The sequence below is a fragment of the Meriones unguiculatus genome, chromosome 20 (assembly GCF_030254825.1).
Source record: "Meriones unguiculatus strain TT.TT164.6M chromosome 20, Bangor_MerUng_6.1, whole genome shotgun sequence".
Taxonomy (NCBI): Eukaryota; Metazoa; Chordata; class Mammalia; order Rodentia; family Muridae; genus Meriones; species Meriones unguiculatus.
In genome coordinates this window covers 31,829,319-31,856,632 of record NC_083367.1, presented here as the reverse complement: position 1 = coordinate 31,856,632, position 27,314 = coordinate 31,829,319, and the positions used below count along the sequence as shown (strand labels likewise).

Genomic DNA, 27,314 nt, shown 5'->3' with positions numbered 1-27,314 from the left:
TGTGTCATGAGGAAAATATGCATTTCACAAACATTTCTGTTTCTTCTCATTTACTCACTGATTTAGAAATAATATTATCTGAATATCTATTTTATCCACAGTATTAAGTTAGGAACTTAGCAAGATGAACATTTACAGAAGAACTATTTCCTAAAAATATTACTGTTTGTACATTAGACATTTATATAAGTAATTAAAGATGATATTGGGGTGAAATTAGAAAAAATAAAGTCAGCTGAAACAATATGAAAAGCTCAGCCAGATATAACTGTATGTCTGTCAGCAAGTGATATTTTAGGTGACCTTTGAAGAAAAATAAAATATTGATGGATGTGAAGAGTAATGTGTAGAGAAAAGAAAAAAAAATCAATGATGAAAGAATCATATGGTAAAAGACTCCATGAAGAAAAATGGACTTTAAGTCTAGGGAACAGAAAGGCATCAGTTTGTTTAGAATCCAAGATGTCTACAGGGATGAACTCAAGTAAGTTACTAAAAAGGCAATATAGTTCAAAACCATGGAGGCTCGTGAATAGTGGTATAAAGATATAAGGTGCTTTATCAAAGGGATGGGATGGAAGCCATGGGGTTTATTTAGCAGGAAGTACTATAATAAAGCAAAACCCACAGCTACTGTTTTTTCCTAGATATCACCCTACCAGCCAATCCCCACATTTTAACTTATTAATTCCTAAGTCAGTTTGGTTCAATTTTCCTGGAGGAAGCTTAACATCTATTTTTTTTTTAAGCTTTCATGTTTTGTTTCTCAAGATAAGCTATGCACTATTTTCATCCTCCTCTTTGTATTCACATTACATATACTTTAATGGTTCCTACGTGATAATCATATCTTGAGGACTGATAGGGTCAAATAGAAGGGGAGGAAGACCTCCCCTCTCAGTGGACTAGGAGAGGTGCATAGGGGGTGAAGAAGAAGGGATGGTGGGATTGGAAGAAGAGGAGGGAAGGAGCCACAGCCAGGATATAAATTGAATAAATTTTAATAAGTGATAATAATAAAAATATAAGTTATGTATTTCCAATAAAGAGATTTACAGGAAGTAAAAAACATCTTCATTTGACATGAATTTTTTATCTGCTATTTTTTTTTCTAGTATGTGACTTCTTAGGTGTTTAAGATGTTTGACAATTTGGTCAGAACTTGGTAGGAAAATGTAACACCGCTGCAGAGTTTACACTAAGTAGACAAGAGCATAAAGTTAGGGATAAATGCTAGATGGTTACCATAACGTCATAGGGATTCTGAGAAGATAACATGAGAAGGTGAAACAAAGAAGTAAAAAGGAAAAGGAAAGAAAAGAGGAAGAAGGAGACTAAGTACAGCTGACTAATGGGATGCCGACATGAGGAGTAAAGAGTTGGGAATAATCTCATGAACTTGAAGAAATTTTGCATAGCCACTATAAAGATGACTTTAGTAAACAAAAAAAAGAAACTTTTTTTTTATTTTTTTGCATAGAGTGTCTACTGCAGCATCCACTCCTCCCCATATCTGTAAGCCAAAAGTCCTTTATATAGAAATGGGGGATGCTATGTCTTCTGACTTAAAAACTTAAATTTATCCTTCAGTAGTTTATGATGTCTGAGACCATGAAACTAAGATAGAGATAAGTGTATATCTAAGCTGATCCTTAGATAGAAGCTTCATCGACTATTTTCCGTTAATTTCATTATTTGAATGTTTAGAAATTCAAGATGTATTTACCTCTGCCTCAGCTAATTCCAAATTAATTCTGCTCTTCTCCTTTTGCTTTTCCACAGTATGCTGTCTGGCTAGTCCTCTGGGTGACGTGGAATGTGTTTGTTATCTGCTTCTATTTGGAGGCTGGGGATCTCTCAAAGGTAATTTGCCATCTGATTTCCTGAGTCATCACTCCTGTGTTAGTGTATCTCTTCCTAAGCAAGGCCAAGCCTCCCCTGGCACTTGTTTTCTAGATGCTGTGGGTGAAGGTAAAGTGTCCTCATTTTTACCTCTGTGCTTCTATAATCAAAGCTATGTTTGGTACATCACAGAGATGTGATTTGTGCTTTTTAGCAAAATAAATGTGAGATATGAATTATAACGCTACTCATTCAGAATGGCTTTATAACATCCAAGAGAATTTTCTAAGGCCAAATAGGATATTTTTCAGAGACGAATACCTTTATGAAATCACTTCATTTTTCTTGTATTCAACAATGTTTTCCTGATTGAACTCAAATCATAGTACAACATTTTAGATAATCCATAAACTGTTATCAGAAAGAAATGACTTATTACAGAAATGAATAGAAATAAATACGTTATTCTAACGTAGTCTAACAGACATAAAAATCTTGCTGTTTCCATTGTGATTTCCTTATTTAATGTGTGAGGAGTGCTGATGTATTCTAAAATGAGTTCATTGACTATAGGAATAATGCAGTTTGCAGACCTGCTGGCGTACATTTACCAGCAAATAGGTGAAATGAGGTAATTTATTTAAGTGAATCTTAGCTCTGGAGATTATTTCCAACTTGTTTTTTTCTTATTGCTACTGTTGGAACACAGATTCGTGACATATTCCTTTGCTATCACTACATCGCATTAGTAAATGTCTGAAACATACTGAGATCTTTGAACCCAGGACTCAGAAGATGAAAAGGCCTCTAAACAACACATCCACATACCTATGTATCTGGTCAGGCTAGAGCAGTAGGCGGTGGTAACATATATGTAAAAGTTGGACAAAACACTCAGCATGCTTAATGGTGTTCACTTATCGTTTATCCTGTGCTATGGGTTTATATCAAGTAGAAATCATTTTCATTCATTTGGTTCAGTGGCAAAGGATGAGAGAAAGTAAGAGTGGTATTAAGGGATGAGGGAGAATCCATGGATATATTCCACAATCAGTTTGGGGACTTGTCCCTCCAAGTCAGCCTGGCGAATGACTACTCTGTGGTTTGTCCAGAGAGTCATTTTGTATGCTGTGGCAGCAGACAGGCCATTTGGGAAGGGGCTGTGACCAATGGGTAGAAATTATTCTGGATGCTCCAGGAGAAACACATATGAAGCTGCTGCTTAAAAGGCAGCATGCATTCCCAGGGAACCTGAATTATTCCCCCATTTATATATCTCTGCTGCTCTGTAATTCACTTTCTTCACAGAAATTCCACATTAGAATGACGTTCAACAGCATTCTCCATTGAAAATAATCACCAAAAAAATGTAAGTCAAGTGCCGGGAGTATTGACAGAGTGAAATGATTCAGCAGACCAGAATTTGTTTAAAAGAAAAGCACAGAGAAAGAGAATTGAAGCAAGCTGGGTGCACAGATGTTCTCAGTAAATACCAAACTTTCCATGTGTATCTGCAGAGACAGGGTAGAAATTGGGATCTCATGACTTTAAACAAGAGATTTAAAGCATTGTTGGGGCACATCCTAAAACCCTATAGTGCAAATGAGCTGTGATCCAAAGGACTGAGGAATCTTATTCTCGTGGGCATTTAATGATTATTAATCAACAGTGAAGTAGTTAACAGTATTTTCTTTCCCTTTTTTTTTTCTTTTTATATCAAGGCTTCAAAGCACACGCTAATTTAATCATCTCCTTTTAACAAACCATCTAAAATAAAACCCTGAAGCGCTGAGTCCTGTAGTTATCTGCTGTGGTACTCTTTCCTGCTCTAGGGTTTTGAGGAAAGTCTAATTCTTTAGTTGTTTGTTGTTCACACGTGGTGAGGAGTACAATGTGAGAAGGAAGTGTTCTTGATGAAAATGTTCAGCTTCACGAGAAATCAATAATTGCTCTGTTGAAACTGCCTATAGTGTCCATATAACACACATAAACCCTCTAAAAAACCAGAAGGTGTGTCTATACCATCTGAATGGCCCATTACTTGAATCTCAGGCATACATACAGGAAATAGAATAAGAGAAGGAATTCAGTGAAATTTACAGAAAGACAGATGTATATTTTTCCATAAGGTAGGAAAATAGGCAAATACTTACAACAAATATTGGCAAGAAATGATGAAATTTATTTAAATAATAGTTACTTACATAGAAATCAAATTTTGGATTCTCTTTCCTGTAGGGTTTTTCAGTAAACAATTTTCCATGTGGTTATGAACTACATACAGTCATGAACACACTGAATCTAGAATTAGTAATTACTTGATTACAATAATATGATAGGTGAGACTCAGCTGTTTAAACTTTGGTTGTCTTTGTATAAATAGTTATGTGGTTAAGCCTATGAAAACAGAGAATTATTACTAAAATTTTGATGGGAATGTTATAAATTGTATCTGTAAAGTACTCAAAAATTTAGTATTATTTTTAACAAATATGGAAACTGCTTTCCAACATTTCTGTTAAGATGACATATAATAGGAATATATATTGCCATAACAACAAAAATCCACCCAATAACTATATCTACATTATTTATATTAATAGCTAACATGGTAGTGTTTAAACTAAATATCATCAAGTTTAATAGAATGTATTTTTCCTGGAATTGTCATTTTATAGATGGAAATCAAGAGGGGAAATAAGTTTTTAATTCAATGTATCTGGTAACATTTTTGAAGTTGCCTTTGAGCAGTAAATATGATGTGGGCCACTGTGTTATTACTTTTGAGGCATCTTCTCCTGTAGTTTTCTTATTTCATTAAATTACAGTAGGCAATTAGGCTTCTCTTATCACTTTTCAAACAGAAATGAAAACTCATCCTGTCCATCAACTAACTAAGTTGAATTATTGCAAAATGATGAAAGATATATAATCTATAGTAATTTTTAGGTTCAAAGTATGTAATAGAACAAATAGACATGAATTATTGTAACTCTTTATTTATTTCATGACCTTGGATGAGAAAAATAATCTTCACAATAATGCTCTAGGAAAAAACTTACTGATCTGATTAAATTATGCAAAATGAAATTGTTAGATGTGAAATATTATAAGCTGCTCCAGTTAAAGTTGCCTGTTACCACACCTTCTCAAAGGGCTGTTTTGAGGTACTCACTCCTATTCATGCCTTCTTTGAGGAAGACAGGGATTAGTCAACGGTGATCATGTTTTATATAAATAAAACAATAAACTTACAGAGAAGGCAGAAAAGGGTATTAGTATACCCAGGACAGGCCAATTTTTCTTTACTTAAAAGTTCAGACACATATCTATCATATTTCACTGAAAGTTAGAAATTTAGCTGGTGAATACAAGAGAACAATATTTAATTATACCTGATGGTGTGTGTGTGTGTCTGTGTGTGTGTGTGTGTGTGTGTGTACATGTGTGAGTGAGTGTTTCAGAAGTACATAAAAGTGCCTTCTAGGAAAGCGGTCACGTTTTGATGACTTTTATAGTTATTTCTAGGATCCAGATGTAATTTATTCTTAAATGTTGCCATATAAAAGAGCAAGGTAATAATACATCCAATTCAAGCTTTGGGAAATAAAACTGTTCTCTTTTGTAAGAGGCAGAAAGAAGATAAAACCTGCCATACACTGAAGATTAGATTAGAAAGAACAAATCCTTAAATACATAAATGAGTAATACACTATTACAACAATTACAGTTTTCCTTTTCTATAACAAATGGGTTATTCATTTGGAGAGATTTCAATGTTTGTACATATTTATGTTCAATAAAATTAATGCTTATATTAAGTTTGTCCTCTATGTCCTTGTATGTAAAAAGGAAAGGAGAGAAATGTTATTGACATTTTACTTATACTTCAAAAACTAATACCCATTTTTAATCCAAACATGTTTGTACATACCTATAATCCAAGCTGCAAGAGAGACAATGAGAACAATGGCAAAAATGGCAAAATCAAGGCTTGCCTAGGCATTATAATGAGTTCAACATTATCCTGGGTAAATAAATGAGACACCGTGTCAATAAAATAAATAAATAAATAAATAAAAATAAAGAACATAAAATGAGACAAAGTAAATGACTTATTTTGGTAAGTATCAGTAAGAAAGTATATTGAATCTATGTTTTTAGGTTTTGCTTTCCTTGATGTATTAGTTACTGTTCTGTTGCTGTGGTCCACACCAGAAGCAAGGTATCTTGCACAGGAAAGGGTTTAATAAGTGTAAGGTTCCAGATAAGAGTCCAGTATGGCAGGTAGCCTTGTAGCAGGAAGAGGTCTAGGGACTGAAGCAGGAAGCACAGAGTACAGAGAGCAAAGAGGAAGTGACACAGCACAATTAGTTTCAAAGTCTGCTGATATACCTCCTCCACCAAGCCTGCACCTCCTTAGCTTCCCAAAGAGTGGCACCAACTGGATACCAGGGGCTACTGTGGACATTTCTCATCACTGCTACTACTAGTCTAATTAGAAAAAAAAATTTCAAAATTTCAAGCATATTTTGCTTTAGGCTATATAAAATGGAGTTTCGGTAACGAGCACTAACTATACTGTAGTTCCTATATAACACTAGAAATGAACCATCTTTTGATTTGCTTATATTCGTATTTATTAAAATCTGCCAATTACTTATTTATTCAAATTTATTGCTTTCTTTTTTTTTCTGTTTTCTTGTGATGTCCTTTAAATAAGAAATAGAGTCAGTGAACCTTTCTATTTCTTTGTCCACAATCTTTTTCTTGATAAATGGTGTTTTTTCTGTCATAATTTAAGTGATCATCTCTGAACACAGTGTCACCCAGATTTCTATCTCCAGTGTTGACCTTGTTTCTAAGTTCAAGTCTTACAATCCCAAGTTCTTTTTGGAGACATGTCCACTATATTGTCACCTTAAATTTAGTCTCCAAAAGGGTTCATCACCATCTCTGAAGCATTGAACGTCCAAAATTTACTACTTCTTTTTTTTTTTTTTTCAATTTGAAAGTTTTTTTTTTTTTATCAGTTACATTTTATTAACTCTGTATCCCAGCCGTGTCCTGATCCCTCATTCCCTCCCAGTCCCTCCCTCCCTCCCTCCCTCATCTCCACCGTGCCCCTTTCCAAGTCCACTGATGGGGGGGACCTCCTCCCCATTCATCTGATCCTGTTTTATCAGGTATCTTCAGGACTGGCTGCAAAGCCCTCCTCTGTGGCCTAACAGGACTGCTCCTCCCTTCGGGGGTGGGGAGACCAAAGAGCCAGTCATCGAGTTCCTGTTAGAAATAGTCCCTGTTCCCCTCACTTTGGATAGGAGCTCCACAAGGACCAAATATATCTGGGCACAGGGTCTTTTCTGAGACTGACATTCAACCAAGGACCATGTATGGATATAACCTAGAACCTCCACTCAGATGTAGCCTGTGGTAACTACTTCTTAAATAAAAAAGTAAAATGTAAAATTCGTGTCAAAATATATTTGAGAAAAAGAAAAGGATTTAAAAAAATAATAAAAGTCTTTTGCACTGACCATAAGATGGAGGACTACATGTTTTTTTTATTTTTCTATGTTGAGATATCTGTATCTATGTATTTATTTCATATATTATATAGATTTATGTGATATATATGTATATATATATGCATATATACATGCATATATATATATAAAGGGGGAGAGGTAAGGGATTTTAGTTAGAACCATATATATAGTATGTCTATAAAACCATATATAGGTATACCTATATATGCAAGTATATGGTACTTATAGCCATCACTATCTATATAATGTGTATGTATATAGGTATATGTGTGTTTGCATGTATACAAGAGTATACACTAAAATTTTGAGAATAACAGACTCTGTTGATTAAATAAGTACTCTAGGAAGGTATAACATGATGGCATTCACTGACTATAAAAAAAACTATGATTTCTCGATGGGAGGGTAGACTAAGAATTCAGACTTAAACCTGTTGAAGACATTTTAGGGAATTTATAATTTATAAAGCAGCATATCTTTGAGTGAAACAGACACAAACATTTGAACAGTTTTGCTATTAGGGCAACGGTGAGTTTTGTCTGTGACTAAAAATATAAATGGAAATGTTATAAATGGTGAAACAACCTCCATTGCTTGTGGGAATGTAAACTTGTAAAACCGCTTTGGAAATCATTCTGGTGCTTTCTCAGAAAATTAGGAATAGTGCTACCTTAAGATCCCAACAATACCATTCCTGGGCATATATCCCAAAGATACTCAAGCATTCAATAAGGACATTTGCTCAACTATGTTCATAGCAACTTTATTCATAATAGCCAGAATCTAGAAAGAACTTAGATACAGAAATTGTGGTGCATGTACACAGTAGAATACTACTCAACAATTAAAAACAAGGAAATCATGAAAATTTCAGGGAAATGATGGGATCTAGAAAAGATCATCCTGAATGAGATAACCCCGAAGCAGAGATCTTATATACTCTGCTTATGTATTCTGAGTATATACATAGTATGTACTCACTTATAAGTGAATATTAGCCATACAGGATAAACATACTAAAGCATATAGTCCTAAAGAAGCTAAATAACAAGGAGGACCCTAGGGAAGAGGCTGAAACCTCACTCAGAAGGGCAAAGAGGATAGACATCAGAAGTAGGAGAAGACAAGAAACAGGACAGGAGCCTTCCACAGGGGCCCTCTACAAGACTACCCACAAGGATATCGAATGGGATACTGACACTCATAGCCAAACTTTGGGCAGATTGCAGGAAACCTTATAGAAGAAGATTGAGATAGAAAGACCTGGAGGGGACAGGAACTCCACAAGAGACCAACAGAGACAAAAACAAAACAAAACAAAAAACCTGGGCCCCAGCCTACAAAGACTGATATTCCAACCAAGGACCATGCTTGGAGAGAACCTAGACTCGCCACTTAGTTGTAGCCGACCGGCAACTCAGTATCCGAGTGGGTTCCCTACTAAGAGGAGCAGGGGCAGTCACTGGCATGAACTTGGTTGTCTGCTCTTTGATCACATTCTCTTCGTGAGGTGGCATTGCAAGACCACAGAGAAAGAGGATCCAGACAGTCCTGATGAGACTTGATAGGCTAGATTCAGATAGTTGTGGAGGAGAACCTCTCCTATCTGTAGACTAGGGGAGGGACATGGGGGGAAAGAGGAAGGAGGGTGGGACCTAGAGAAGATGAGGGAGAAGGCTAAAGCTGGGATACAAAGTGAATAAGTTGTAATAAATAATAATGTTACTAATAATCATAAAAAATCAAGAATGTTGAAAATTAGGAAGTCTTGAAAAATGAGTTTGAAAGTAAGAGTTAGAGTCTAGAGAAAAATGTTTTAAGTTTAAAATTATTTGGAGAATAAGCAAGTAATAACCAGGGACAGACTAAACATTGCTGGAGCTAAATTCCAAGTCCAGTTCACCATAGTCTTTGAAGGTCTTATGTATTATGTTCTTCAAATTATGGCAGGTTTATTAAAATGTGATCCTATTGTAAATTAACGAGTATCTGTGCATCAGTCATGAAATGAAGAATGGCAGTTATGTAAACAGAAAGGGAACTTTGCCTGAATCAGGGACTCACTGCTATCAGGGCTTAAAGAGCTATCAGAAGAGAAGGCAGGAAGACTGTAGGAGCCAGAGTGAGAGAACTGATGACAACAAGGAAACACCATCTTCTAGATACAACAGGACTGAGCACGTATGAACTCACTGTAGAATCGTGCACAGCACCTGCACAAATTCAAGCCAGATGGGATCCCAGAGACACAACCTTGCACCCTTAACCAAGAAACTATGACTAGTGTTTGCAAAAAGAAAAAATTAGTTTTCTCCAATGGAGTCCCTTTCACTTAAAGGTAGGATCCATGTCCAGCAGTAAAGTGCCAACACAAACTGAAATAAATGACTTTTTTGTATGCTTTTTTAGTCTCATATTGCTTTATTTAGGTATTTTTAATTATTATCTTACTTATAGTTATAGTTTATAATTTTGTGTTCTTATGCTGTGTGCGTGAGTGCGTGAGTGTGTGTGTGTGTGTATGTGTGTGTGTGTGTGTGTGTGTGTGTGTGTGTTTGCCTGTTTGTTTTCTAGACAAAAAGAAGTCATGAAGCATGAAGTTGGTTGGGTAATCGGTAGAGAGGAGTAATGAGAGGGTAAGTCATGACCAGAATATAATGTATAAAATTTCGTTTTCAATTAAAATAGGTGAAGGGTTTATGATTTTTGGTGAATTAAATCTTGGAACAAATTGTAAGAAAATTGAACTTTTGGTCTTAGGATTTTCAGACCCTCCAGTTCACTTGATTTCCACATTTCTAGGCTCAAACCACATAAAACTAAATATAAATAATATATAATATATAATACTAAAATAAAAAAATAGAAGAAGGAGGGAGAAATATGAAGAGGGGGAGGAGAAAGAGGAGGAGGAAAAGGAGGAGGAGCAGAAGGAGGGAAGGAGGAGGGGAGGAGGAGGAAGAAGATGAGAAAGAGGAGGAGGAGAAGGGGAAAGAGGAGGAGCAGGAGCAGGAGGAAGAAGAAGAAGAAAAAGAAGAAGAATTCCTCATTATATTCTGGCTGTGTGATTGACCAGTATGTACAAGGTCCAGTGTCTAATCCTCAGAACCTCAAATTATATATATTTCTCCCTCTTCTCTTCTTCTTCTGCCCCTCCTGCTTCTCTTTCCCCTCCTCCTTCCCCTTCCACTTCTTCTCCTTCTTCTAATGTTTAAACACACACATATATATGCATATATATGTATATATGTATATTTATATATATGTATATCAACAGACAGGTTGACAGACAGACACATAATGAAATAGTTATCCTTAATAAAACTGTACAGCATCAAGATATTTAAAGAAAAAATAATAGGATAAAAAGATGAATTTATGTATCCAGAATTAACCAGATTTTGTAATACTACTTTATGAAAATGTCAATCAACTCGAAAGTCAGTAAAAATGTTGGCTCTCCGAATAATATAATTAGCAAATAATAATAATTAATTTATTAACATGTTACAACAATCATAAAACTTTCAAAGCTGTAGAAAGCATTTAATCATTAAGTGATTAAAACAACAGAATGCTCAGCATATAATGAGTTGCTGTCATTAAGCTTGGGTTCCCATACTACGGTGAAATAGAACTAGAAAAAAATGAAATTCTGTGGAATTTGAACAGTGTACTTCTAAGCTGTAAGTCCCTACTGCTTGAAATTGATATCTGGAAACATTTTCAACTTTTTCCATATAATTTCATACTAATGAAATCTGGTGTCATAAAATTAAAGAAGTATATGTGAACTTAAATTGAGAAACGAAAGGTAAAATATACTGACCAAGTAGCAATGACGAATTGAGAAGTTGATGAAAGGACAGAGAATCATCTAAAGCAGAATAACGACATTTAGAAAACAATAGCAAAACTCTATAAGCAATAGACAAAACTCAGAAGGGCAACCTGTTTCTCTTCCATGTTAATGGTACCTAAACCTGTATCAAGAGTGATAAAGAAGAGAAGAACATTTCATAAATGTAATGTGACTGACCCCACAGATCAGGCTGTCTGTTTGACAGACACACAGTGATGTGCAAACCAAATATAATTGACAAAGGATGAAATGGACAAAGGTTTTATGAAACACACTTGGAATAAACACCCAAATACATGTTTGTTAATTAAAAATTAAATCATTCTTTCTTGTTCACTGGTTCAGTCATAAATACATTAATGGTATTTAAGAAAATGCAATTGCAACTCCTCCTTTCTTTTCTATTTCACGTATGGCATTAACATAACTTTGATTTTTAAGTGTGATTATCTAGTGAACAACATTTTGCAGAACTAAGATGTAATAACATAAAAGAATAAAACTCATATGTTTTCATATATATATTATATATACATAATTACATGATTTTCAAAACAATATTACAGTATGCAGTATTATAGATTTTGAAACAGTTATAGATTATTTTTTCCTATTAAGATTCAATTGTCCATTACACCATATGGTAATGCTGGCCACTAGCCACTGGCATTGTTGTGATGAGTCACTAAATAGCATTTTAGTTGTTTATAAATGAAGCCAATCAATAAAACAAAAACCCAAATAAAACTATATGCTCTTATCAATATATTCTAATTATGGGATTGCTTAGCTGACCAGCCGTTAGTATACAAGGTAGTTACCGTATTTTATTCATTCCCACGACAAAGTAAAAAAGCCAGGTATACTAAGGATGTGCTTTGGACAGAGATCAAATAGTGCGAATATGGATTCCAGTTGTAATGGTACAAATACAGCTGCTGGAAGGGGTCATTTTTCTTCATACTATGTAAGTTCTGCATCAGAGTTGGTCCAGCACTTTGTGGCAATAGTAAACAGAGTGTAATCATATGATTCACCTGGCATTTAAAAATGTTTTTTATTTTCTCTGAAGCCAGAGTTCTTAGGTTATTTTAACTTTGGCATTTTCCTACATATTAAGAATATACTTTGTTTTGTAAAGATGGTATTTAAAGGACTCTTTAAACCGGGCACAAGGTGACCTCTTAATTTCTGTTCTTTTTTTTTTTTTTTTTTTTAGCAGAAACCTGAATGTAGGACTAGATGTTTGCAAATAATCAAATTTATCTCTTGATGTATTACCTTCTATGGATGCTATCTAAGTTATCAAGTAAAGCACCAAACACATCAAAGTGCTCTGAGGGAGGAGGGGTTGTTTATATTTCTCCTTTGGGATTTAAGGCTTATGTATCCTCCTTCACTTTGGCAGCATAATCTCCGTTTTAACCTTCCCACATATTTCCTCAGGGAGAAGCAGACTCCAAAGTACAGCTGGACAAGCCTTAAAGTTAAAGTCATGCACATCATTTATTTTTGTCATGACAGCATTTCCAGAAGCAAAGGTTCAACCTCACGGGGTAGGGAAGCCCTGACATGCTCTCTGCAGCTTTGATGGGAAACTGCAGCTATGTCTGAAAATCTCTGCTATCATTTGTTTCTGTCTCTTTTCACTGAAACAGTGTATGCTGTGTCACAGGACTTCTATCTTCTCTCATAGGTTAGTCAGTTGTCTTTCTCCTCAACAAAATTTACATGGCATATACTGCTTCTATGGCTCTACTAAATTAACTACCGTAAGTTCTGCTTTTCTTTTTTGTTTTGTTCTGATGTCTTTCTCTTTTGTTAATACCTATTCTTTTTAATTTATTCATTATTTATTTCAGTTTATTCACTTTGTTTCCCAGCTGTAGCTCCCTCCCTCGTCTCCTCCCAGTCCCATTTTTCCTTCTCCTCCTCCTCTTCTTTTTCTTCTTCCTCTTCCTCTTCCTGTTCTTCTTCTTCTTCTTCTTCTTCTTCTTCTTCTTCTTCTTCTTCTTCTTCTTCTTCTTCTTCTTCTTCTTCTTCTTCTTCTTCTTCTCCCTTACCTAGTCCGATTATAAGGGATGCCCTCCTCCCCTTCTATCTGACCCTAGCCTATCAGGTCTCATCAGGATTATCTGCATCCTTTTACTCTGTGGACTGGTAAGGCTGCACCCCAGGGGAGGTCTCTTACCACTGTCTCTGACATGAACCCAGCCACAGAGTTCATGTCAGAGACAGTCCCTGTTCTCCTTACTAGGGAACCGACTTAGTGTCTGAGCTGCCTATGGCTACATCTGAGGGAGGGATCTCTCCATTCATGGTCCTTGGCTGGAGAATTGGTCTCTGCAGGGCACCCTGGGCCCAGGATTTTTTTTTCCTGGTGGAACTCTAAAATCCTTAGTTCTAAAGAAGCTAAACAACATGGAGGACCCTAGGCAATATGCTCTATCCTCATTCAGAAGGGGAAACGGGATAGACATCGGAAGTGGGAAAGTGGGGAGTGTGAGAAGAGAGAGAACAGGACAGGAGCCTACCACAGAGGTCCTCTGAAAGACTCTACCCAGCAGGCTATCGAAGCACATGTGGAGATTCATAGCCAAAATTTGGACAGAGTGCAGGGAATCTTATGGAAAAAGGGGGAAATAGAAAGACCTGGAGAGGATAGGAGCTAATACCTATTCTTTTATTTAATATTTTTAAATTTATTTTTGATTATTACAATTTATTCACTTCGTATCCCAGCAGTAGCCCCCTCCCTTGTACGCTCCCTATCCCATCCTCCCTCTCTCTTCTCCTCCCATGCCCCTCCCTCAGTCCATTGATGGGGATTCTTAATGCTTCAGTTTCTGTCAAGAATATCATCCTAATTTTTGTGGGTCACAAAAGTGTCTTCAGTATTGCAAGTGGGGCTTCTCAGACAACCTTTTGTAAGGAATGGTGGAATGGTTCAAATGTGTCACACATATCCAATATTGGTGCAACCGTTCTTTGAGAGAGAAATAAGGACAGAATGAACTGCCAGAAAGGAAAGGTGGACTGCCCCCCAAGTGTAGACTTGACTCCCTTGAGTCTCCATTATGTCAGTCCAGCTCACTGTGATGCTGCAGAACACTGAAGCAGCTGCTTTTATGGGCTGCTGTGCTGTTGATTTAAAGGCATGACCTATCTAAACATCCTAATGTGCAAATGAAAAGCTAAGTTTTTGTAAGTTTACTGCTTACAGAGATACGAGCTAGTATAAGGATACATTTGTAAGGATACATTTGCACTGAAAACTCTTTGCTTTAGGATATGGGGAGAGAGCTCAGTGGCAAAGAGCACTTCCTTTTTAAACACAGGATGTGAGTTTGACCTGCAGACCCAAACTGCAATGTATAAAGAGTCAGCTTTATTCATGCTAGATCTTCATGCTTGCTGCAAGTTCTCTTACCCACAGCAGGCATGGAATCTAGTTCTCCTTCAGTTCATTTGGGTTCTAGAGATGGAATTCAAGTTGGCTGGCATGAAAAAAAAAAAGAGAGACATCTGATGAGACATCTCTTTCAGCCTTTAGAGTCCATGTGAAAAAAACTGAGTACATGGCTGCATGTATGTTCCTGAAATTCTGCAATTCTGCATTGCTGTCTGTGTGTGTTGTAGAAATCCACACTTAAATTTTAAAATATAAGAAATTTAAAAACCAAAACCACTCCATTATTTTGAAATTTGAAAATACTGATATACCTAGCCTCTGTGATAATTACCTTCTCTTGTGTGGGTCTTGAGATCATTAAATAGCTCCAGGATTTATCCTATAATTATATCCAGCAACATGGTCCACCCTTTCTCCTAGTGTGCACTTGATCTTGACAACTTATGACTATCACCCTGTTCATTTTAAACTGTCACCCAAATGTGAGGTTGAAACTAAATCTCATGGAAAACTGATTGGGATTGGCAGTTGTGAAATTGGCAGTTGTGAAATTGGCAGTTGTGAAATGCCAATGGGCGGAATACCATTGTCTGTATAGATTCAATAGGGACAATTGATGCTTTGATGAACTGGGAAAAATAAAGACACAACTCATGGAATAATAAAGAACAGAATAAATAGTTCCCTGTTTCTGTCACCCAGACTATTAGGCAAAAAAAGTCTGAATAAGTGACTCTTCCATTCTTGTCATGTGGAAATAAAAACTTACTCTGGTTTTCCCTGTACTTAAAGTTTACATTGATAATGCAGTTGAGATTTTTTCTAGTAGCTCTGTGTAATATAAGTAACCAGGGAGCAATGTTTAGTATATACCATTATTAGACACAAAGCAATACAAAGAAAATAATACCTATTTAACTCTTTACTGATTGAACATTGCACAAAGAAATTTTTAACATTTAAGCTGTCTTATGTTTCAGCATAATGTTTATAGTGTTGCCTCTCCCCTCCTCCTCAACATTTATATTTTAATAATGAAAAAGTAAATGTATATGCAGCCTGCTGCAATTAAAAGTGGAGTTTTGAAGAGTAAAAGGAGAGGAACGACTCAGCAATAAACAGTCATTTGTGGGACATAACTACTTTTTCATTTTTCTTTCATTAGCACATATAGCCTGCTACAGGAATGAGTCTAGTGGTAACTGCAGGACTCCAGAGTTTTCACACTTTAGGTATAATATGTAAAACTTAAGTAACCAGGGGGTATTTCAAAAATTGGCATCTTTCCAATGTATAAAATCTAATCACTTTGTAGCAAAGTGCCTGCATTCACACCATGCATACACTCTCCTCTGTGTGCTTATGGGAGAATCTGTAGTGATGGGTCTTCAAACCTTTTATTTGAATCATCAGTGAACCTGAGTGCAGTGTACTCAAAAAAGACCTGGGAGAAGTGCTGGTATCACACTATTTGGTGTGCTCTGACATTCCTCTTGATCATAATGCAGCCATCCAGGCACTATGAGGAAGTGTGAGCCCCCTAGGAGAACAGCCACTAAGCCAGGGTTATCAGGAGCCTGCAGAATGGATGGACTCGAATTTCTGCAATCTGATTTTATGAGCACAATTAATACACTAAGCACTTTTTAGACTCAGAGCCTCCACCCATCACTTAGTTTTTAATGCATTTATACAGTATATTAACAGCGGCGTCATAGCGCGTTGTATAATGAATTCAATTTTTCTTGTCTTTTTGGCTTCCTGTTTTCTTTTTTTCAATGAGGAAGAGGGAAAAATGATAGCTGAGTTCAATATTGCCAAATAGCCAATAATTAGTGCTGCTGGGCACCATTTTTCTCTTTAAGTTATCCCTCAAGGCATGTAAAGCTAGAAGCATTGATTTGAAAACAAAGGAAGCAGAATATTAACCAACAGAAGTGATCCAAGCAATTAATTCTTTATGAAATTGTCAGAACAGTCTGCAGCTAATCCCATGTTTACAAAGAACAGAAAGTTTAGCAGCATTTCCGTTTTCTTTTTAGGTTAGTTTTAAAAACTACCAATGCACCTTAGGTATAGTTTATGGGAGTTAGGACATTTCCCAGATTTAGGCCTCTTCTTCACTGTAAGCCATTCATTTTATGTATGACTGTTACAGAAGATCAGATTTTCTCTTCATTTAACATGTAATATAATGTCCCTCTCCCTGTCCTTCTCCCTCTTTTTCTCCCTTTCTCCCTCCTTCCCTCTTCCCTTCTCATCCCCCTGCCTCTGTCTATCTGAAGTACAAAGGAAGCAAAATTGAGAATTATTTTCTGTAAAAATAATGGAAATACCAAATCTGATGGTACAAGAAGACTGAACAGGGAGAGAAATAAAAATAATTACATATTTGGAAATGAAAATAAACTCTTATGGTTTGCATGATGAATATGTTGCTCCCACGATGAAGCTCTCTTCACAAACATTACAAATGACTGTTCAAGGTATGACAGCTGAGAGAGTTGGGTTTGTCTTACATACCATTAGAGAATATTTAATATCATTCTAAGTCACTGTTTAACCATAGTATTAGGAGAGTGTCAAGTTACATTTCTGAGGGTGTATTAAAAAACAAAAACAAAGCAATCAAACAAACAAATTGCATACTGTGAAATTGCTCATATATTGCCATCTGTCTCCCCTCTGATCACCAGAATCTGTTCTATCAGCCTTTCTTTCTTTTTATTTTCTTTTTTCTGAAACTGTCTATGTGCTTGAAAACTCTGTTCTTCCCAAAGAGAATTATCACTCTTTGCGATTCCCTAGAGTCACTAGCCTCAAAATTGCTTAAATGCTTTTGTTTCTCCTAATTGATAAATTGCCTAAAAGAGAAAAAAAAAGTCTTGTTCATATTGAGCAGTTCTTTTTAAGAAAGCATACACATTTGGAAAATACAAGCGCAATTTTTGACTTGAATAAATAAAAAATGTCATATTTGGTGAATTAATATAAAATATTTTCTATACTCAGAAAATTCATTCGCTCTAACTTTCACAAGGTACTTTTTTTTCCAATATATATTTTTTTAATATTAGTTACAATTTGTTAACTTTGTATCCCTGCTGTATCCGGCTCCTTCTTTCCTTCCCTCTTTCATCTCCTCCCTGCCCTTTTCCAAGTCCACTGATAGGGAAGAACCTCCTCCACTTCCATCTGATACTGGTTTATCAGGTATCTTAGGACTGGCTGCAAAGTCCTCCTATGTGGCCTCGCAGGGCTGCTCCTCCCTCAGGGTGGGGGGAGGAGGTCAAAGAGCATGTCATTGAGTTCATCACAAGGTAGCTTTAGTATATGTGTCAAAATTACGTACAAATAAATCTCTGGCAAATATATTTCTTCATTATGTTTCTAATTCTTTTTCATATTTATAAAATGCTAAGAATAAACCTTATAAGATGATCCTTTAAACACCTATATGGCAGATCTTTGCTAAAAAATGTTCAACAGACACAGTTTCTCACAGCCTGGTTAGTTTAATATGAAAATACAAAACTTCCGAATTTTTCTTAGCATTCTGAAAATATAGCTTGGACTTCCCTTTATTTGGAAAAGGGTTTACTGAGAATATAACCCGGAGTATTGTGCATGCCAGGCAGGCACTACACCACTGACTAACATATTAAGCATAATGTTACTACATGTTTAATAAAACACAAGACAACATAACGATGCCATGATAAAATTTATATTTAGAAACCATCACCGTGATACATGTATATATTCTGTGGCAAAGGCTAGACTCACAGGAACAAAATAAGTTTAAAAATAAGTTTAAGTTCAGATACAGTTGGATTAAATTGAGTAGACGTAGAGGTGATGAAAAGTAAAGTTGATATTAATTAAAAGTCCATCTTGTTATATTGTTAGTAGCCTATGAAGTAAATTACAAACAGATTTATTAATGTACTGAATAGAGCACATAGTCAGAAAATTACCAAGATTGACTTCTGGCTTTGTAGTCTGAACATTTAGAGATTGTTACTTCAATGACTTCAATGTGTTGAGACAGAAAAAGCCTACATAAACTGTGGAAACAGAGAATGACTGTGCATGGAGCTAGTTTTCCTATATTGTGGGTTTAAGTTATCCATTAGATACACTGAGATGTATGGTCAAGTAGACTTTGGATCACATACATGCTGAATCCAAAGCCATTTCATCAGTGGACATGAATTTGAGTCAGTACATCAGTGGAGGATGAACACTCCTGAAAGGCTGCAATCCCTTACAGAAGCTCGTAAAGGGAGGACTGGCGTAAGCACTATGCCTTGATACTCTGTGGCTCCTTAGATATGAAGAAAAGAGGAACCATAAGAAGATACAAGAGTCAACTGTTATTCCACAGAGGAAGGAAGGACTTAGGTAAATGAGTTCTGAAAGGTTTCTTTTAAATAGTTAGAAAAGGAGGTATTTTGTGACAAAAAGAAATGAATTAAAAAGTAATATTAAACATTGAAAAGTAGAACTCATTGCCGATTCTGAGAGAGATATGTTTAGCAAAACAAAAACAAAAACAAACAAACAAACAAAAAACAATCATAAAGAACTCTATTAACTGAGGGAAAATAAGCAAATACACATTGGATAAATCCAGATTTGTCCTTGAAGTGAGTGTGGACATTAAATAATTTCTAGTTATACCCAGCTCTTGGTCTACGTGAGTGCCACGACTACAGATTAAGCAAAACAGAGACCAAAAGTATTCTTTACATATTCTTTCCTGAACATGCACAGAGCAGTTTTGATATTACATTGATAAGTATCTTGACATCAATACCTAAACATTAATGCATCAGCCACTTCCTACCATTTGCATCATATTCGGTATGCTAAATCACTTAACACTGATTTGAAACATGTGCATAGATGTTGTACAATATGCAAGTGCTATTTTGTTTTAAATAAGAGACTGGAGCATCATGGATTTGGGTATCTACAGGGCACCTGATACAAGTACCAAAGGATTACTGAGTGTGTTTTGCTGAATGCTGACATTGGTGCATATATTTTTTTTTGCTGAGGAGAACAACCTTGCAAGGAGTGGAAACTGGTATAGTTGCAAAGGTCATGAGCAACTGAGAGAAAATGGACACCAGTGCTGATATAAAGGACTCAGCCTCAGAGGAAAAGGGTCAGTGACTCTTCCCCTGGAAAAAAAAATACAGGGTCAGGGGTGGAGATCCTGGCAGAACGATGGCTTTGGGTGGATGGCAATAAACTTGCTGAACTACTCCACTGTCTGCAATCAAATATAGGACAAGCGAATCAATTTTGGTGAGGAATTGAGGTTTTGGAAAAGATAATAAAGTGTATATGATTGAAGTGACATACAAGAATGTACCAAAAATCAATATTTCAGCAACATATATAATATATAACATATAGTATTATGTTTATATATATATGCATATATATGTAAATATATGATGGTTAAGTATTCCAGGAGTTATGTGAAACCCATGGAGAAAGAAAGGCCAAGGAGCAATGATATGAACCTCGAATTGTTACTATATTATCTCTCTGTTCCTTTAACTAATTAAATACATTAGACTCAGACAACTGACTAATGAGCAAGACCTAAAAATTTTGTGTTCTGGTTGTTTCTACACAAGGTTAAGTTTAATACTTAAGTCATGAAATTGACAGGCAAATGGAGGAACTAAAAAGATCATTCTGAGTAAGACCAGAAAGACACACATGTTATGTACTCACTTATAAGCGGATATTAGCCATATAATACAGGATAAACATACTATAATTTATATACCCAAGAAGATAAATAACAGCAGGACCCAAGGGAGGATATTGAATATCACCCAGAAGTGGAAATAGAATAAACAGCAGAAGTGGTTGAAGAGAGGGAACAGAGATGGAGAGTGAACATGGAGAGCAATAAAAGTGTAGATCTAACTGGGGAGAGGGAGCAGGACAGAGAGAAGAGGAACCATGGCCAGGAACATCTGTGAGACAAGCTGGAAACCTATGATGGGTTAGGTTCCTGGGAGAATATGAGGGTGACTCTAGCTGACACTCCTAGAAGCAGTGGTCATAGAGACAAAGGAGGACTCCATCCACTGAATGCCTAGTGGAGCAGGGGAACATTAACCCACCCACAAAAACATTGACTCAAAATTTACCTCTTTACAAGATGTGCAGGGATAAAGATAGAGCAGAGATTGAGGGAATGTCCAACCAATGCCTGGCCCAACCTGAGACCCATCCTCATGGGAGAGAGCCAACTCCTGACACTATTAATGATACTCTGCTATGCTGGCAGACAGGAGACTAGCATAGCTAAGACTCTCAGCCAAACACTGGCTGAGCAAAGGGAGTCTTGTGGAAGAATGAGGGGTAGGATAGAAGGAGCTCCTCAAGAAGACCAACAGAGCCAACTAACCTAGGCCCACGGGGGTTACATATAGAGCACCAACCGAAGGACCATGCATGGACTCAACCTAGGCCCCTTGCACATATGTAGAGGATGGGTAGGTTAGCCATCATGTGGGTCCCTTAGAAAGAGGGGAGGGGGCTGTCTCTGACAAGGACTATATTGCCTGCTTTTCAATCATTTTCCCCTGGCAGGGTTGCCTTGGCAGGCCACTGGGGAAGATGTGCTAAATTCTGATGCAACTTAATGTGATGGTCTGAGTTGGTAGGGGGAGGTTCCTTTTATCTGAGGATTAAGGGTCAGGGGATGGGGGAAGTGGGAGGGAGGTTGGGGACATGAGCAGAGTGGGAGATTGTATAATATGGATGTAAAGTGAATAAATAAAAAGAAAAAAGGAAAATTGTCACTAATAATTAAAAGACAAGTATGAGGATCTTCTCATAGATGTTATTTAAAACAGTGACAAAAGATGTGCAAATATGTGAAAACATCTATAGTAGGATGTAATATATGCTAAAAGATTATACAATATTAATGATTTGTTAAATAATACTTGTATATGCATATAATAATTTATAATTCTCTGAAAATGAGTAAAATTCTAAAACTATAAAACAAAGCTGATTCTATTGGATCATGGTTTTCGCTTGTTCTGTAAGACTATGTCTAAAAAGATTCACCCAACTCCCCAGCTCATTGCTCTTCTCTTCCCCTCACTGACTCTTCTGCAGCATACTATTACTACTCCTTAAGACCTTCAAGCAGAAATATGTCTCAGCTGTTTTAGTTGTTATTCTTTCTGTCAAGATCCATGCATTTCAGCTTCCTTATGCCCTGTATCTACTTTTCTTCACACAGGCATGTGATCTAGAGTTTCCACTTGAAAGGAGTTTCACAGAACATCCTACATAAACCTTGTGCTTTGATTCTCACCTCTATGGCATTCTCTACATCAGTTCACTTTTTTTTTTCTTGTATACTGTCTGTCTACCTTCTGAAAATGGTCCCGTTACTAGTATCTATCAGTTTATGAGAAGTGATTGAAACTGTTACTGAAGGAAAAGCTATGAGTCCAGGGGGGAAAAAATAAAGCAGAATTAGAGATATCTTAAATGAAGCAGACAGAAAGTGTCCCAGTGATCATGGACATCATCCAAAGCATGACTCTCTGTCATCATTATCATCCTCAAGTACTGCCTCCTATTTGATTTTGAGCTTGGCTACTACATCAACTCGCTGTTCTTGGTTCAAGAGTATACTCCTGAGCGGTGTACATGGACAGGATCCTGGGTAGCATTGATTCATAAACAAATAAACACTATAAGACCAGGTTCCAGGGACTGGCAACCAGGAACAGATTTGATGTTTGAGATGTCTTGTGGGGAGACAGTTCAGTTCTATGGTTTAGAGCCTCCTAATTAGAGATAGACAAAACAAGGTACAAAATGTTCAACTCTTGACTGAAAGTGGCCCAATCACATACCCAAGCAGAGATGCAGACATACAAAATGTTTTCATTTCATTCCAGTGTGTCTAAATGAGATCGGAGAAATGGCCACATGGTGGGATTATTTTCATGTAATTAAATCAATAATTTTACAGTAAAAAGCATAAGTTGTTTTTTATCTATTGTTTACTTTTCTATTTGAATAATGTAAAATGCTTTCATAAAAATGATAGAAAATGCTGAGGAGACAGATCTCTAGAGTATAAAATATGTGAATTCATACGTTTTTAAAGGCATCAAAAAAAATCTCCTACCAGGAAAATCAAACTTGAACATATGCATTATATATTTCCAAAAAAGGATGAAAATTTAGTTTAATACATAATTTAAATAAATTTTAAAGTTTTAAAATAACAAGTGATAAAAACAAACTTTTGTATCAGCCTTAGTTTATGTTTTTTTTTCCCAATTAGTTGCTTTCTAAATTTCTAACCCAAATACTCTTTACTGAGTACAAAGAAAAGCAATGTGATACATCCTAAAACATTTTTGAAGGGTAATAAAATTATTTTTCTACCACTAATAAATATTACTTTTTTTACTATGAGTTTAGTTTTTTATGAGAAAATGGCATAATTACCATTAATGATACTTGCTTTTATCCAGAGGAAACTTCATTTGTAAAAGGAGACAAGTTTTCCTTAAAATGAACGTAAGGGCTAGAAGTTGACTACATTTATCTACACTTTAACTTTTTAATCAGCCAGTTATCCTCAGTGAAGGAAATTTACTATCATCATCAATATTGATAGATTCTTGTTAAAATACATTGCATTATATCCTTTTCTTAGTGGGATCTTGGTATTTCAAATAAAGTTTCCTGATATACAGATCCCAAGATTAAGCAGGAAGAATATTCTTAAAAGATCTGTAGGCTTTGGTAACACCTACTTCAATGTGAGGAAGCATTAGAAGGATTTTTACTAGTGGATTGTTAAATTGCAGTCTGCGTTGTAGGAATATAACCAATGTGACCCCTTCCCTGTCAGGGTGCAATGATGAGCCTACCATTTCTCACTGCTACCTGCTAGTCATAGGGGGAAACCCAGAAATCTATTTTCTTAATCCAAGAGACTCCGGCCTCCTCCAACATTTCTATATGGTTTCCAGTGTCTTCTAGAAACTCAAAAGAAAAGACTGCAGCTCATTTGATACTGCCACATTACCTGTGCTGGCTGACTGGATCTCATCTGAATTCTTGTTCCTTTGGGTGTTTATCCATATCAATAAGACTTCCATCTCCAGTTGCAGTTAAACCTACCATACCATTACCTTCCACACAAGTCAAGAAGTGCTCATTTCCCTTCAGCCTTCTGCACCTTTGACTGGCCTATTTGAGTCTGGGGAGACAAGACAGACAAGTCGTGCATTAGCAACACAGTGTTTTATTACTTTTAGATAAGACAGCAAGGAACACAACAGAAGTCTCAAATTCATGGTGAGCCGTTATCCCAAGGCTCAGAAAATCTGCCAAGAACAGTTTAAGTCTCATCTGTCCAAACTCCTCTTATGCACAGATAGAGACCCCAGGGGGCTCCCACATGACGTGCTGGGATGAAAGATTAGACATCATCTTCTGGAACAGAACCTGGAATCTCCCAGCCAGTTCTTCCTTAGGTCCTGGAACATTGTAGAGTAGTTCTTAAAATACACACACACACACACACACACACACACCAGTCAAGAGAGAACAAATGGATCAGCACAAGGACCCCCAGGAAATCATCCTGCAGCAATAAACCACAGTGTCAGGCCAATCATGCTATTTTATGTATGTATGTATGTATGCGTGTATATTATCTATCAACTATGCATCATCAATCTATATTACCATCTACTGATATGTCTATCTATCATCTATGTATCTACCCTCTATATATGTGCCATCATCATCTATCATCTATCTATCTATCTATCTATCTATCTATCTATCTATCTATCTATCATCTATCTATGTCTTCCTCTGCTGTTCTCTACCATACTTTTTAAGAGAATCTTTCTGAACCCAGAGGTCATTGGTTAAGCTAGGGTGCCTGACCAAGGAGCTCCAGGCATCCATCTGTCTCTACCTTTTCAGTACAAGAATAGTCTCAAGCACCAGTGCTGAGCTTTAAAAAATAATGGGTCCTGCCAACACAGATGAGGGTCCCTGAGCTTCCTGAGTGAGCCATCTCCTCAGCCTGCACTGCCTGAACTTCTTCTGCCAATGTTGATTCCCTCCTAGATGATGGATATCTGAAGTCTAAGGGAGCTGCAATTTGAATTGTGGAGCTTCTGTCTTTTGTAGCCAAGGCTAGGTAGTCTTAAGATTTAGACATATTGGGAGTGAGGTTAAATATAGACTTTTCTTTTTCTCCACCTACGCACCAGTGCTATCAACCAGCTGTTTCTCCTGAAGTCCTGTTGAAAGTACGGGATGTGGAGACTGCTTCTCCCAGAGTCTGTAGCCTAGGAGAGCCACTCACCACCCAGCACCCCTGGCCCCCAGCCCTTGGCTGAGACTAGCTTGTTACCTGTGGTCGTGTTTCCTCAGCATGCCAAAGATGGCTTCTTACTTCTTTAATGATTTATATACTTAATTCCTTGCTTCACCTTCTAAGACTTTAAGCACGATTCTCTTTTTGTCTGATTTTATCCTAAATTAACAGATTTTCAACTCAGAGGAGACTAGCTCAGTGGCAGAGTTCTTTGCTAGCACATGGGAAGCCCTGGGTTTGATCTCCAGCTGTGTAAATACAGGAAATAAAACGACCTAACAGCTCTGGGCAGCGAAGAGCTTTAGAAAAGGTGTAAGAGTGCAGAAGCTTAATGAATTGCACTTGAAGGATTGCATCTAGTTACCATTTCTAAATGGGGAAAAAGTCTTTAAAAGAGAAAAGGCATCTAATGTGATTTTGAAAAATCATTATTATGAAATCCAAATTATGCTGTCTTTTGCGCTTGGAACAGCTCATTTTTGCAGAATTTTGTTTTACCATTTGAAATATGGTTACAGTTCCGTTCCACTATGCTATAAAATCCCAAATTTCCTTAGCATAGACATTCATGTTCAAGGACATGTACAATGTGATAGAATTGAAATCGAGTTTGCTGAGGGAAGGACTAGTATATTAAATACTAGAAAAGTGCTTTCCTATTTATGTATTATTAGAAGCTTTTTTATACGCCATTTTATAAGCATTTTTTTTTATAAAGGTGTAAAAAGAAAGTTTGCTTTGTTACTGGGTAATTAGAACAAGACTCAGTATAAGACAGGATCATGTACTTTCCAAGTAATTCAGCAATACAGCAGAACTATGGCTGCCTCTCATTTGTGATGGTAAGCCTTTGCTTGGCTCATCCAGCCTTAGGAATGCCTTAAGAAGTAGCTGTGGTAGAGTCAAGCATCTAGTGTTCAACTCAGCACACAAACATTTGATATGTAAGAATGCTTTAGAACAAGATGATGTTTCCTGGGGACTGTATCACCTCTCCCTCTCTCCTCCCTCATTGATATAAGACCATATAAATTGTTCTCACTAATGGAATGTAAGAAGAAATAATGTTTGTTCTTTCAATAAAATTGATTTTTAGAAGCAATTTTGCTGTCTAGACTTTCTCCTTCAACTGGATAGAAACGGATAAATTTGTCATAGGGCACAAAGTAAAACAAGGAGAAACAAGACCTCTGGTTATGGGCCAGCAGCAGTGTATTACCTGGAAATATCTGGAGGTTCATGAGAGCCTTTCAAAAGGTCTGTGAAATCAAGTAGTTTCATAATGACAAACATTAAATATAATTGGGATCTTGTAAATTTATAATAAGTTTGTATTTGAGAGATTGTTGTAATTGGAGAATCAATATCATCCAAATGACCAGCTTACAATGTTACAGATAAACCAGTAAGAAAAATAAACATTTATAAAGTAAGGTACACCAGTAGATATTATATATGATTGAAAAGTTACTTGGAATGGCTCAGATTCTGCAATCTGATTAACTTTTTTTTTTAAGTGTATTCACTTTGTATCCCGGCTGTGGCCCCCTCCCTTATCTCCTCCCAATTCCATCCTGCCTCCCTCATCTCCTCTTATGCCCCTCCCCTACTCCACTGATAAGAGAGGTCTTCAGCCCCTTCTATCTGACCCTAGCCTATCAGGTCTCATCAGAACTGGTTGCATTGTCTTTCTCTATGGCCTGGTAAGCCTGCACCTCCCAGAGGGAGGTGATCAGAGAGCCTGCCACTGAGCTCATGCCATACACAGCCCTGCTCTCCCAGGGAACTCAAAGGGATACTGAGTCTATGGGCTACATCTGAGCAGGGGTTTTAGGTCTTTTCACTGCATGGTGCTTGGTTGAGGTATCAGTCCCTGTAGATCCCCCAGGGCCCAGTTTTTTTATTTTTTTTATTGTTGGCTCTGTTCCCAGAACCAAGTATTGTTCCCATTGTTGTTATTTTATTCTGGTTACACATTTAAACACATAGAAAGAGAGAGAGTGGGTGAGCAAGTGAGAGACAGACAGAGAGACTGAAAAGATAGACTATGGAGAGCTGAAAACCCCTTATCTGAAATGATTGGAATATGAATATTTTGGATGTTAAAATTTCTCAGAGTTGAAAAATAGGCACCTACATAATAAGACACCCAGGATGTGGAAACTAAAGTTAATTTTGTACAGTCTATTTCATTTGTCATCTGTGACTGTGACTCAGACATCACATAAGATAATG

At 36.6% G+C, this 27,314-nt stretch overlaps 1 protein-coding gene across 4 annotated transcripts in view; it reads left to right on the top strand.

Moving 5' to 3' along the window:
• The window catches only part of Nkain2 (sodium/potassium transporting ATPase interacting 2), a 1,138,750-nt gene that overhangs the window by 581,735 nt on the left and 529,701 nt on the right, over positions 1–27,314 (top strand). For 3 of the 4 annotated variants that reach the window (XR_009587867.1, XR_009587865.1, XM_060373153.1), the window contains one exon: positions 1,783–1,863. The exons of the other annotated variant lie outside the window; for it this stretch is intronic. Coding sequence is in view for 1 of the 3 variants with exons in the window: in XM_060373153.1 (XP_060229136.1) it covers positions 1,783–1,863 (81 nt within the window). In the remaining 2 variants the exon portion in view is untranslated. The remainder of the gene's footprint in view (positions 1–1,782; positions 1,864–27,314) is intronic. 4 annotated transcript variants of the gene reach the window in all.